The sequence below is a fragment of the Lutjanus erythropterus genome, chromosome 13 (genome assembly GCF_056507025.1).
Source record: "Lutjanus erythropterus isolate fLutEry1 chromosome 13, fLutEry1.hap2, whole genome shotgun sequence".
Taxonomy (NCBI): Eukaryota; Metazoa; Chordata; class Actinopteri; order Lutjaniformes; family Lutjanidae; genus Lutjanus; species Lutjanus erythropterus.
Window position 1 is genome coordinate 23,893,395 of NC_139329.1, and position 13,941 is coordinate 23,907,335.

General features: G+C 39.7%; 2 protein-coding genes across 2 annotated transcripts; one reads left to right on the top strand and one right to left on the bottom strand.

Annotated features, from left to right (window-relative positions):
• Positions 1–218: 218 nt before the first annotated feature.
• saxo4 (stabilizer of axonemal microtubules 4) lies at positions 219–7,722 on the top strand. The gene is made up of 11 exons (XM_084734585.1): positions 219–407; positions 543–666; positions 2,763–2,925; positions 3,007–3,052; positions 3,160–3,260; positions 3,464–3,529; positions 3,637–3,723; positions 3,810–3,875; positions 5,905–5,999; positions 6,627–6,724; positions 6,799–7,722. The coding sequence occupies exons 1-11, from the start codon at positions 293–295 to the stop codon at positions 6,822–6,824; spliced, it is 987 nt and encodes a 328-aa protein (XP_084590711.1). The 5' UTR covers positions 219–292; the 3' UTR covers positions 6,825–7,722.
• A 3,525-nt stretch (positions 7,723–11,247) lies between these two features.
• On the bottom strand, positions 11,248–12,715 carry lrrc10b (leucine rich repeat containing 10B). Its single transcript, XM_084734586.1, has one exon. The coding sequence runs from the start codon at positions 12,496–12,498 to the stop codon at positions 11,281–11,283; it is 1,218 nt and encodes a 405-aa protein (XP_084590712.1). The 5' UTR covers positions 12,499–12,715; the 3' UTR covers positions 11,248–11,280.
• Positions 12,716–13,941: the final 1,226 nt, after the last annotated feature.

Sequence of the window (13,941 nt, forward strand, 5' to 3'; positions counted from 1 at the left end):
GGTAATCTATTTCTGGTGTAAAAAAAAATATCCGTAACTTTACTGCAGTGCTGCAGAGGTTTTCTCCTGACTCAAACAGGATTTGATAAAAGGAGAACTTATTGCATTATTTGATTCGGACTCTGTAATCAGTTTTTCCACAGAGTTCTGTTGGATACAGTTAAACCTAAAGACAAAAGAGTTACTCCTTGTTTGCTGCTTTTATTTGTGGTTACAGCTCTGTGCACATACCCAGAGGATTTTTGAAATCCATCACTGTTGTCAGTGAAGGTTTCCATTACAGAAGTCACAGATGGCTGAGCAGGGGAGGATGGTCATGCCGACTGTGGGAGCAACAGGAGGCAGCAGGGGACGACTGGCCTGCAACACAGTCAAACTCTACAACACTTCTAACAGGGCGTCTTATGGTGAGATACTGCATGATGAGGGGGAAAACTTTTATTTCACATTAAAGGACGAGGTCAAAGAATCTCTGCATGAACAGAAATTACTTTTTGATATGATTCAGTTTCTGAAGGCCGATATTTGTGCCACTGTCTTAGATGCAGGAGGGATGAATTCCTCCTATTCCCTCGGACATCCCAGTGGGTCGGTCTTCACAGCAAATCAGAGACCAGCCATTTATCACAGGCCCAGTTTGGACCTCATTGACATCCCTCAGTATAGGTAAGTGGCGGGGCTGATGAGGGCTCAGGCTCTGCAGGATAAGTGATTGTTAGTCTGTTTTAAAGGTCCTACACAGGTGTTTTCAATGACCCTGTCTGATTAGACCTCTAGTCAGGTGTAAACTGGGTGGAGCTATGCTGGGAATTACATGAATTACCAAAGTCCTTGCACAAATAAGTTTGACTCACAGGATGCATACTACATTCTACCACAATTTTGTGTAACAAACTATTTGACATGTCAGGTTAGGTAGTGATACCTGGACTTTGATACCAGTTCCTGTACAAGACTTTTTTCAATACCAATTTCATGAAATCAATTTTAACAAAAAGAAAATTGCATTACACTACAAGTCCTTAGTTCCATTTTTCAGCTTCCTTTTCCACAGTTTTATAACATAACAACTCTTTAATTCTAAGTTTCAGCCTGTTGGCATTTTTCCACTTAAAGCAGTTTAACAACATAAAAAATAAACCATAACTTGGAGATTTACTCCCAAGTTATTGGCATTTGGTGTCTTCAGTTGGTGCCATAAAAGTGTTGAAGTTTGGTAAAGGCCCTAAATCCCCGTCAATACAGGAAACAACGACCTCCAACCTGGCAACCTAAAGGCAAGTTAGCCTAACCCTTACCCGGTTGTGGTACAAACAAGGTGGCAGCTGTCACCTTTTCTTATGAAGGGATTTAACCATTTTAATGCCAGGGCTCTGGCATGGGAGTGAGACAAACCCCCCAAACTCGTGTTTTCATTCAAAAATATGTTGTTGTTTTGGCAGAAAGTCTGTACCTCCTGGTACAAATTGTGATGTGTTGATATTGGGCTATATAAATAAAACTTGACTTATATTTTTTAGAATGATAATGTGTGGAGACAAAGCTGACACAACATTCATTTGTACATAGTCTCGCTTGCTAAGCAAGGCTATTAAAATAAGCAAAATAAAAGTGTAAATTGTCCCAGCTGTCAGCTTGCCATGCAGATAGTTTTGGTTTTATTTGCAGTTTTTTAACAGCCTTCCCACCCACACAGGTATTTCAGTTATTCTGGATGATTAAACCAGTGTGGGGAATTAAATAGTCAATTTTTTACTGAGATACAGTAATTTGAAATGTCACGGTAAGAAAAGCACATGTAAAATAATCAATGATGGGTGAATTTAGCTGCTTCACTTTCAGCGTCCTGGTATTGTTTGTGCTGCCTCATTGTCACACTGTTATGGCTCACTGGGACATTAAAATAGACGATTTAATGTTATTACTAAAAGTAACACCTGTGCTTTTCCTACTATGACAAGTCAAAATGTCTCCTGTGAGAAAAAGCTCGTGATGGAGTTGATATTTGTTCAGCCTCAGCAGGTGCAACAAAGCTAACAGGAGATACGGTGAACATGTCAACACAGTCCTGAGAAGACGTCTAATCAGGCTAAATGATGTGCAGAGCTTTTGATATGTAGTGGAGAGAGGTTTGATTGTGGAGCTCCTTTTATTGGAAATGTAATAAAATACAACTCAATGTGACTTTTCTCGAAACAATGGGCCTCACTCACCAACTGTTTTAAAGAAGAAATTTTTCTTAAAAACCACTTACACAGTTTTCACAAAGAGTCTGGGATTCACGGATGTTTTCTTAGGTGAGATTTAAACAGAGTCTACAAACATTCAAGAGCACACGGGTTTTGTGCAAAATGATCAGTTATTGTGTTTTCTTCAGTTCCAAAGTTGCATGATATTACAGGATTTAAATAAAAAGATATTGTGTCATTTATAATATTTGATTTTTCATGTTTTACAAAGCATTATGGTCTTTATTGCTTTTAAAAGAAATAATTCATAATCAATCACAAAAATTAATTATTATCTATAGTTCACACTAATCAAGAAAGAAACAAATCACTTAAAAACATACAGAATTAAATTTAACTGAATTAAGTTCAATTCAGTTCAAGACTGAACTGAACTGGGTCTTAAATTAGCTCTCGAGTTTTTAAGCCTCAGTGCTTTTGATACTATAATTAACATTGTTTTAAACACATGATATTCCTGAATTTATTTAGTTGACTGTGAAAGAAATCCAAGTGTGTTGTTTTTATCTCCAGACTCCCGTTGTCTGACAGTTTGATGTCTCAAACTAAACGACACTACCAGCCTCACATCCGGTCTGATTGTTGGAGATATTTGCCAAACGTTGTTAACAAACCCAGAGGGAGCAGCTTCCATCAGCTGAGGAGTCACCTGGAAACAGCCGCTGCAGAGGACAAGGTAACAACACACACCTGAAACATGACAAGTGTCACATCCTGTAGTACATTTCTCATAATCTGTTTTCCTTAATCTCTTCAGACAGAATACCAAAGAGTTTTTGTGCCGCATCCTCTCACAACAACAGGTAAAATTGATAATTGATAATTGATAATTGATAATTTGATAGACAAAACAAAATGAAATGCACAGTCAGAACATTGTGGGGCTTTTACACTGTTGCAGTTCCTCCAGTTTACCTGAATCACGTGACCGTGGGTCCAAAACAAGAAAGTGTTTACACTAGAGGAGCAGACCTCCAACCCATCACATTTCAGGACAGAGGAAGATGCACGGTGAGGACAGTAAATACATCACATGTACAATAATACGGGATGGAAATGGTTCTGAATGGCTCAGTTAGTCTTCAAAGGAGAACCCTTTTGGGACCTTTATTTCTTGGAGCGTATTAATCAAACAGTTGGTTAACCATCATGTGCGGTCTGTCTCTCCCTAAACAACGTCTGTTTTAACTTTTTTGTCTCTCTGTGATGTTCAGGTCGAGCCTCACCAGACTTACAGCTCCGTGACGAAAAGTGACTTCATGCCGCCGTCATTTCTGCAGGTTGACTCACAGAACTTCTCTCACTCTGAACTCTCTTTTGGAAGGATGTAATGCTATTTGACACAGTCTGCGAGGTTTCACAGTGAGTTTCTGTGCTTGTGTTTGAGGGCACTGAGGCGAGGCCGGGCCTGTGCGGCCTTGCTTCACGAGAAACAGGATTCACTCGAGGTACCGCCGCTCCTTTGGCCTGCCCAGTGAGTATTGACCCTGCCTCCCAGTCGGCTGTGGTAGATTTTAATGGTATCATTTTAAATTCTCATCTTTTCTTCTGTTCTTCAAGGCCTCCCTTCTGCCATCACCCCAAACTAAAAGTAATGCACCAACTAAGATGACTACTGGAAAAAAGGTTATATATTTTTATCTTTTTGTTGTTTTGCTTTATCCTTTCTTCATTTTCAACTTTATTTGTCCCTGAAGGGCAATTAGTCTTGCAGCAAGACACTGATACAAGACAATAAAACAGAAAAAGCCTACATGAGGTTCATAAAAGCGTAAAAAGACAGGCAGTGAATGTTGTGGACACTTTCCAATCATAGAATTGCATACAGTACAAGAATGAAGTGCTGAATTTTGGGACTAAACGTAAACAACGCAACCAAACTTTTGGAGTTGGAGTTGTTTAGTGGCTAAATCCAGTCTGTTGTTCCCAGTAACTCTAACATGGCTTCTTATCCAGGTTACTGACCAAAATGTGATGTGGGTGCAAACACTCTATATAGATAAATAAACCACTGATGGATACATATACATAAGTACAATTACAGTTCAACAACCATGTGTAAGCCTTGTGCGTTTTGGAATTGATCACTTTTAAAGCCCATATGGGTCCAGCCCCAAGATGCATAGTTAAAATGACGATTCCTTATAAGCCAGTATGCGGCCTCAGACTTGTGGGCGAGGAACTCCTGGCTGTTCCAAAGTCATGGCTTGAATTTAAAGGTGGCCGTCCTTTTTCCGTCACGGCCCCTCAACTTTGAAACAACCTGCCTGAAGACATAATGGTTGCAGAATCTGTAAATTATTTCTTAAAAAAACATTTTTATAGACTTGCTTTTATGTGATGCTGTCTTTTTAATATATTCTAATCTTTTTATTCTTTTTATTTGTATTTTTTGTAGTGACATTACATGATGTTGCGTTATTACCCATTTCATTCCTTTTATTTATTTATTTATACTGACTAGACAGGATGTCGTCTCTGCATTCTCCTCCTATCTTTATTCATTCTTATTGTCATCTTTTTCTTGTTTTCCTGTTCTTACCTCTTATATTGTTTTGTCTTATTTTTACTGTGTTTGTGTCTTTTGCTTGTGACTTTGTTTCACTTCAGTTTCAGCTTCTGTTTGGCCTCATTCTGTTGGAATGTCACACTCCTGGGTATCCTTTTCTTTTATTTCGTAAACTCTGTTTTTAGAGCTGCTATATAAATAAATTATTATTAAACGTAATAATAAACCAACCAAACTGACACAGTTGGGCAGCATCGTAAGAAATTTTCACATCCCTTATCACCATCCTCATCATCAGAAAAACAACACCATCACTATTCCAGGGAAATAACAGGAGGAACGGACAAGTAGCTGTTGCTTTTTTTACAGAGGGAAATCTGAACCGCGAGCCAGAAAGTAGATCAGAAACTCAGAATGAAGGGGGTGGGCGCTGACCGATGGGATGGATTTAGTCTGTCGCACTACCTGTTTGTTGTACAGGTCAGTGAGTTTGCTTTGCTGGACGCCTTGGATTTTACTGCTGACCTTCGCTATTTTGGAAAGAGCTGTTTTTGGCCTTAACACTGAATTTGTCATATAGGCAGATTATAAACAATGTCCTTACAGACTCAGTGTAGAATTTGTGGGTCATGAGGGTCTCTCAGCTCTCGGAGTTAAAATACAGTTTATTGTTAATCAAACTACCAAGGTACTTATGTGTTTTTACAGCTTCCAACACCTGCCCCTTTCTTGTTGACTGTTGATACTGTTGAGCACGGGTGGAAGTGAAAGAACTAATACCACACTGTTTCCTGTCTGTCAACCACATGACATTTTCATGTTTGTGAATTAGTCTTCTGATGCCAGGCTAAAATATTTAAATTACTTTACATAATGCTGAGCAGTTCAATCCACAGCAGTGCATCATATTCTTAAGATCATCATGTTTTGGTGTCACAGTCCTATGAAAACAACATATCTCTAACAACAAATACAATATTTGCCTCTGAGATGTAGTTAAGTTGAAGTATAAAGCTGCATAAAATGGAAATACAAGTACAAGTACCTTAAATTTGTGCAAGTACAGTACATGAGTGACTGTAATTTGTTACATACCATCACTGCTGCTTTTGAATATTGTTTTTAGTCTGTTTTTGTGTTTTCTAGGAGCTGACAGGGGGGCTTCTCAATGCTCCAAACAACCAGACCTTCCCTCGTGCATCTTTTGATTGTTCACACTTCACTACACATTATAACAGCATGTAAGTGTGTTTAATACGTTCAGGTAATGACAACATTTGTAGCATATTTGATACACAAGTTTCTTAGATCTCTACAACATCGGTATGATCAATACTTGCATGAGACATGTCTTCTGCCCTCTGGTGGATTATCAGTGCACTGCAGCCTGCTTCTTAGTGCAAAATCAAACATGGCTACCTTCACAAAGTGAGTTGCAAGTTTCATTTTAGTGAAACAACCTATATTTATATAATATTTTAATGTTGAAAATGTGTGTATCAAATATAATACAGATTTATTTTTGAGTCCCTCAATCATTATTCTATTGAAACTCATGATACAATCTGCTTTGTTCTTACTACAATCACAAATACACTCTAAAACAAACTGATTAAAGACTGATATGTCATATTAAGATAAATATGGAGTGAAAATTCACATATTGATCAGTTCAGTTTACACACAAGGTGAAATAAAGGTGAAACCAATTGAAATGTGCCAAATTTTTCCAAAAGTAATGAACAACACTTGTTATTGTTGCTAAAATAAAAACTATTGTGATAAATGAATTTTCATAAATGTCTGATGTATCAAATATCAGACATTAGTTGACAAACATCCAGTTAAAAAACAACATTATTTTACAGGTTCTGTCATGGTGCTGATTATGCACATTTGAAATCTCGACACACCTCTGCAGGAACCATCAGTGCAAGAATGGACAGCGGTTTCAGTCGTCGAAATGGACAGGTACACAAACAAACAAACTCCACCCATCATGGCTACTTTTCATTTGACTCACATGAGGTTTCTTTTTATTTCACAGATTCATCTTTAGGGGCTAGACCTTCACACACCTGCACGACAATCACAAAAATAAAACACTGTGCTTCTTGTTAACTCATGACTCTCTTTACTTCACCATAAAGGAGTAAGAACTGTGGATATGTGAGTAAGAACTGTTGCTGTATTACATTTCCTCACGATCAGACCCTGAAAACCTTAATCGCTCCCCTGTGTCTGTGCTGTTTTACAATAGTGCTGTCAAAAAACTGTCTAATTTTCATCTCTTTGTGCAGCCCTTTTTGTGCGAGCTTAAAAGCTGCCAGTCAGACGGTTTGTGTGAAGTGAGTCGTGTGAGAGCAAAAGAGGGAGTGAAGGAGATGATGCATTGTCTTTGACCGTCTCGCCGTCACTGACCTACAGAGAATGAGAGGAGTGTAAACTAATGAGCAAAATAATTACACTCAGACTGAGTACGGCACCGATTCCCATCCACGTCTGCGCTGTGTCAAACTGTTTTGCCACCCACAGCTGTGGAGCGAGCAGCAGAGCACGGACTGAGGAGGAGGAGGAGGAGGAGGATTGGGTTTCTAAAATTATGTGTCATATCCATACCATAATACACCTACTCTGGGCCAACTCTCAGAAACTGCAGTGGTTTTACATTATCAACACAAGTCAAAACACGAGATTGCTCTGTCAAAACATGAGATACATAAAACCGCAGCGAGTGTCAGCAAAGTTCAGACAGTAGATCATGTTTAATTGGCTGCCTGTACTATACGTCTCCCTGAGGTGAGCAGTGAAATAATATATTTCATTGAAATGCTGGATGTGCTCAAGGCTCTACAGGAGGAAAAGCTGGTTTCTTGGTCGTTCCAACACTTTGGTCCAGACTCAAATATTCCACAACTACATACCTTTTTCACCTCAGCCATATCAATTATCCTAATTAACTATCTTACTTACTAATAAATAATTATCTTACTGGCCTGTGATCGTCCAGCGTCTCCCATCACAAGCTAGATTTTCTAAATCCTGAAAACAGAGTGAAGAGGAAGAGGAAGAGGAGAAGTCTTGTTTTCTCTCAGACTGCTTGAGTTTCAGTATGTTGCCTCAACAACTATTGGATGAACTGTCATGAATTTTGATGCAGATGTTCATGGTCTCCTCAGGATGAGATTCTTTAACATTTTCTACAGCAGATTCATCATTCAGCATTTCATTTAGTTCAATATATTATTTTATGATTAAATACCAGCTAAACTAATGACTTACACAAGTATGTCGCCATGCTAGCATTAGCATTTAGTTCAGAAAGCTGCTAGCATGGCTATAGACTCTTGTTAAAGCAAAAAAGTTTTGTTTTATTTAATAATTGCAGTCACTAAATATCTCTGGTCAGACCAAGCCAACCATTTGAAGACGTCACCTCAGGCTCTGGGAAGCTGTGATGAACATTTTTTCACTGTCTTCTCACATTTTAAAGACTAAACAATGAATCTATTAATCAACAATGGTCGACAGATTTAGTGATTGTCAAAATAATAACTGGTTGCAGCTCTACAGAAAGTTAAACAGTCACATATTTGAAAATTAATAAATTAATAAAACTGACTGCTTCTCAAATGGGCTTTTTTGTTTTCTATGATTGAAAACAAGCATTTGAGTTTCATTTCAACTTTGGGAGACAAATATTAAGCGGGGGTCCTCTCCCAGGAAGTTTTCAACATTGCATTGCATCGTGGTGATTTTAATGCATCATTTTGTGTTTTCTTTTTGTATGAATGTTTCATTCATGTGAAGGAAAACCAAAAATTCAGGCACCAGGTGACAATTTAAAATATAAGGGAATATATTGCAATTAGGCTCTCAGGGAAGCAGTTTGCCAAAATAAAGCCCTCTGCTACTTTTATGTTTTTATTGGGACAAATGCGTGTGTTCTAAATACTGAGGGGATTGATAATCAAAATCTGCACATATGATTGAACAGTGAATATCTTTGAATATACACTGTAGACATCAGCTGATGTTGCTAATATTAGGTCACCACAGCTCAAGTAATAAATTAATTCAGAAAATAATCAGCATCTATAATAGAATTATTGTTAATTGCACCCGTAGACAACACAAATACCCTAACATGGTGATTATTGCTTTTTTTTTCATTTAGAAAATTAAGAAAAGTGATCATCAGTCTGAGTCTGTTCTGTTTCTCCAGCACAGACACAAGAGTCAAGACACACTGCCATACGAGTACAAGCATAAATATTTCAGGATTGGGGATAAATATTTCACCCTTTCAATGAGATGTGAGAAAAAGATACGTGGAGGGAAAGAGGATTGGATTACATACGAGCCCCACATGAATAATGAGTGCAGAGATGAGAGGAGAACAAGCTCCCGGCCCGCTTCATGTTAGAGACGGAGGTAGAAAAGGTGTAGACACTGACAAAAAGGAATATACAGAGGTCATGACGGACCACAGTCTCTGACCTTTGAACAAAAATCTCTGGCTTGATGTTTTTTTTGTGTGTGAGTCCATTTCATGTCTGGAGCCTCCCTATGGACTTACCTTTTATGGTGAGGCACCCCAGCTATTCATCGCTCTAATAATCCGGCTCGTCTCCGTCTCTTTCTTGGCACTGACGCTCACAGGACTGCTTACACAACACTGACAAGGGTTGGGGGGTTGTGTTTAGCGTGTCATAAATATTTTGTAAATCTAAATTCAATACACACATTTACATGCGCACACGGACTGGGGTTTATAAAAATAGCAATGAGGCGAGCCGAGGTGCACTGGCAGGCACATAAAACAGACACTGGCCATGAAGTGTGGAAATACTACAGCAGTGTGTCCGTCGTGTAAACAGTGGCTGCTGCCTCCGCTGGCTCCCAATTAAGACATATTTTCACTTAAATGATTGACACTGACTTCATCAGCTGAGTTAATATTTAATAACGGAAGACTTGGTCTCCTGGGTACACTCAGAAACTAAAGTAAAACAGCCATACAGCACACACTGCACACACACACACACACACACACACTCCACCTGAGTCCTGCTCTGATTTGGTCAGTTTGAAGCTGATTGAGATGTCACAGGTGCTGTCAGTTTACAGTTTCATAATGCCTCATTTATTTTCACAGTTAACGATAGATTAAGAATTAGCAGCACAGATAAGAAAGTCCCACGTTCGCCCTGTCATCCACCTCCGTCTGCCTGCAGATCCCATGAGTCTAGATTAGGACTCGACCGAATATTGGATTCAATATTCAGCCTTTTTTTTTGATCCGATGGCGAAATAAATTAATTTAAAAATGTCTGTGGTCACCATTCTGTGGTTCACCTAATGCCCCACTCACAACACAATCTGATTGGTCGAATCTTAAAAAGTTCTACTTAAACTGACATATGCTTAAAAGGATAGTTCAGATTATTTGAGGTGTGGTTGTATGATGTTCTTGTCAGTAGTCAGGGCATTGCCTACAGTAGATGGTGGTCAACACACCCCCAGTTTGAAAAAGCAGAGAGAAGCTCCAGCACGGCAGCTAATCAATGAACTGCTGTGGACAAGATCAGTAACAAAAGGTGTTTTAACCACTTAAAAATGATCAATTTAAAATATTTCATATCAGTTCAAGTGTATGCTAAATTTAGAATATTTTCACAGCTTTGCTTTTCTGACTGGAAACCCCTGTTATGTTAGCAAATATGGCTCTCTCCAAACCAACCACGCTCCATAAGCCAAACAGGTCATTTTACCTCCAAGAACGAGGGAGTTGCTGGTCTTCCGCTGCCTCAGTCTGCTAGTTTGTGTGATCGTGTGACTTTAGTGTTTTCGAAGCATAGTTCACATTCACTGAAGTCACACAAAAATGCAAACAAGCAAACAGGACCAGCAACTCCTCCTGCAAGGTAAAATATCTGATTTTGCCTATGGAGTTTGGTTTGGAGAGAGCGATATTTAACTTACATTACAACAGTTTCTCACTGACTGATGGCAAAGTAAAGTGCTGACAATATTCACAATATAGCGTACACTTGAACTGATATTGATGAGGGTTTTTATTTTTGGATGAATCTTGTTGCTGTCCACAGCAGTACATTGCTTCTGTGCTGGTTCTACCTGTCTGGGCGTTCGCCACTTTCTTTTTTTCTCTAAGTGTGGAAACAGAATATTCTCAGTTTTTAAGCACTTAAAGATGGAATCATCACTGAAGCTAGTCAGATCTAGCCTTTTGTTTTGTTTTTATTGGTCAAATTTACTTAAATGCAATTAAACATTATTTTAATGTTTTATTTTAATATACTTCTATGCTCCTGTAAAGCACTTTGAATTTCCTTGTGTCTGAATGGTGCTGTATAAATAAACTTGCCCTACACTTTTGGTGCAGATGTGCATCTACAGTAGCTGATACACTCAGTATGGATCAGAACCTCCTACAGCTCCACTTCTAGTAATATGAAGTTTATATCGGTCGAGACCTAGTCTGTATGTATGAGGGGTCCTTCATGCCCCTTCATCTTGTCTCCCCGTGTCCTCCAGCTCCTCATACTCATAGTCCATCTGAGCCCTCTCATACTCCAGCTCCTCTCCCTCATACTCAAACCCCTCGCCCTCACAGATCAGCTCCTCCGTCTCATATTCAACCCCCTCCTCGTATTCATATTCAAGCTCAGCTCCGTCATACTCAGTGACTGGCAGCTCCACATACTCTTCCTCCTCTTTCACCTCTTCCTCCTTCACGTCTGCTGCCTCTAAAGTCACCGCAGCTTCGTTTGCCGCCTGTTTGGAGTTGGAGCTGCTGTTCTTCAGGATGCCGTGGATCACCGGCTCCTCTCCTGCCAGAGCCAACTCCTCGGCCTCCTTCTCTGCTTCCGCCTTTCGACGTCTTTCGTTCCTGGCCTCTCGAGCCTCCAAGAACTCTGCAGCGCCTTCCCCGACCACCAGCACCTCATCGCCCACTTTAGGAGGGCCTTCCACTGGGTTGTGGTCGTAGGAGAAGAGCCGCAGAGCGTGGAGACGCTTCAGGCTGGGGAACTCTGTTATCTTGTTGCGGTCCAGGTCCAGAATCTCTAAGTTCTCCATGCGCAGCAGGACTTTGGGAAAAGTGTCAAAGCGGTTTCCATAGAGCCATAATCCCCTCAAAGCCTCCATCTTCCAGAGGTCATGGGGCAGCGTCTTCAGCCGGTTGTCCCCGATTTGAAGGGACTTGAGGTGAGGCAGGTCGTAGAGCTCCCGTGGAAACCGCTGGAAGTAGTTGCTCTCCATCCACAGGCAGCGCAGACTCTGCAGGTTCCTGAGCTCCGGCGGGAGGCTCATCAGACGGTTGCTGCCCAGGTAGAGGCGGGTGAGGTTGGTGAGCTGGCAGACGGCTGGAGGGACGTCCTCCATCTTGTTGAAGTCGAGGGCAAGAATCCGCAGCCCCTGCAGCTGGGAAATGCTGTCCGGTAGAGTGCGCAGGCTGTTTCCACAAACATACAGCTTCTCCAGGTGCATCAGTCCACAAACACGCGACGGCAAACGCTTAAATTTACGATAACTCAAGTCCAGCACGGGATCACCGCTCTCCAACATCTCCTCCACCCCCAGCGGAAGCTCTTCTTCCACCTCCTCCTCCTCTTCTTTCTTCTTCTCTGTGATTTCTGCCTCCTCTCCGTCCATCTTCCCCTCTTCCTCCGCTCCTTCTTCTTCTCCCCCCTCTCCCTTCCTGGAGGAGTTGCCCATGCCGTGGCCTGCAGCCCCTGACTCCTCTGTGAGTCAGGACACAGTCATTTGATGGGGCAGCGTCTGTGACAAGTTAACCCTCAGTCGGGGAGCTGCTGCTGCTGCTGCTGTTCTGTGGCTGAACCCAACGGCTGCAACACTGTAAAAAAAAAAGTTGAGAAAACTCATAATTTCAAGGCAACTGCCCTCACTAGACTTTTTGACTTTTGAATCAAACTCAAACTCAAGTTTTGAAATAAACTAAGCAACGTTTTGCCAACCTAAGGCTGAATACCAAACTTTGATACCTTTATGGCAGAGATCAAATTGCTTCAATACTATTGAGAATTGAAAAATGTCATTTGATTCCAAATTTCGATACCTCATAAGTAAATCTCCAAGTTGTGGTTCTTTTTTTTTTATGTTGTAAAACTGCTTTGAGTGGAAATGCCATGGTTCCTGAAACACAGAACTATAAAACTAGAACTTTTAATCACATTTTAGTAAATAGATTTATGTTTTATGGTATGAAACTGATTTGATTTTAAATAAATGAAATGAAAAGATTGTACCATAATGTGCGATGTAATTTTTATTTTCTTAAATAGATCTTAAAAAATTGGTATTGAAAAAGTATTATCAAAGTCAAGGTATCCCTACTGGTACCATTATTGATTTTTTTTGAACAACAGCCAGCCCTTGATTACCTTTTACTGAGATACATTACTTTTCTTCTTTGGATAAACTTGAACCTTTGAGTTTTACCAAAAACATAAACCTTAGATCACAGTGAACTGTGTTTGTCATTATTTGGGTGCTTGAAAATTAAATGATTTCAAATGAAAATAATAAATTATTAACAAAGGTTGCGGAAATAATCTAAATATTATCAAAACTGCATTATGGCTGAGTGTTATATTCAAATCACAGAAGGTGGAATTTTATGATAAAGGAAAAATAAACAAATTTTGTTTGGTACAGCCCCAACAAATGTCACATCATCATGATTTTTCTGATTAATTTTTTATGTGAGAATGAAAAGTGATAATTCCCACTGATGGCGAATCATGTCGCAATACAACAGCCATATTATAATTCCTCTATCAATTTTTTAATTGCTGGATCAGATTGCTAAATATATAATTAACTAGCCCTTGGTCTGTTAGCATTGTGTTTACAGGTAATTTTATCTTAGGAAATGGATCTAGTTTACTTCACATGCTTAACATAAAATGACATGATAACTCAGTCTGGTTCTCTGACTTCAACGGTCCTTAATCTCATCTTCATCGAATCTTATCTGTCATCCCATCTGTTGTTGTTATAGTACTTGCTGGCTAGGAACAGCAAAATTTAGCAGTTTACCTCAAAAAGTATTTTATTTTTTGCCTTTATATGCAGCATAGCGACAATGCTCGTATAAAATTCAGAAAGACTGACTGATGTGTGATGTACCTTGTTTTT

Coding starts and splice junctions, on each gene's coding strand:
- saxo4 (XM_084734585.1), top strand. CDS start 293: ATGGCTGAGCAGGGGAGGATGGTCATGCCGACTGTGGGAGCAACAGGA. Junction 2,926..3,006: donor CAGCCGCTGCAGAGGACAAG/GTAACAACACAC, acceptor TAATCTCTTCAG/ACAGAATACCAAAGAGTTTT. Junction 3,261..3,463: donor AGGACAGAGGAAGATGCACG/GTGAGGACAGTA, acceptor TGTGATGTTCAG/GTCGAGCCTCACCAGACTTA.
- lrrc10b (XM_084734586.1), bottom strand. CDS start 12,498: ATGGGCAACTCCTCCAGGAAGGGAGAGGGGGGAGAAGAAGAAGGAGCG.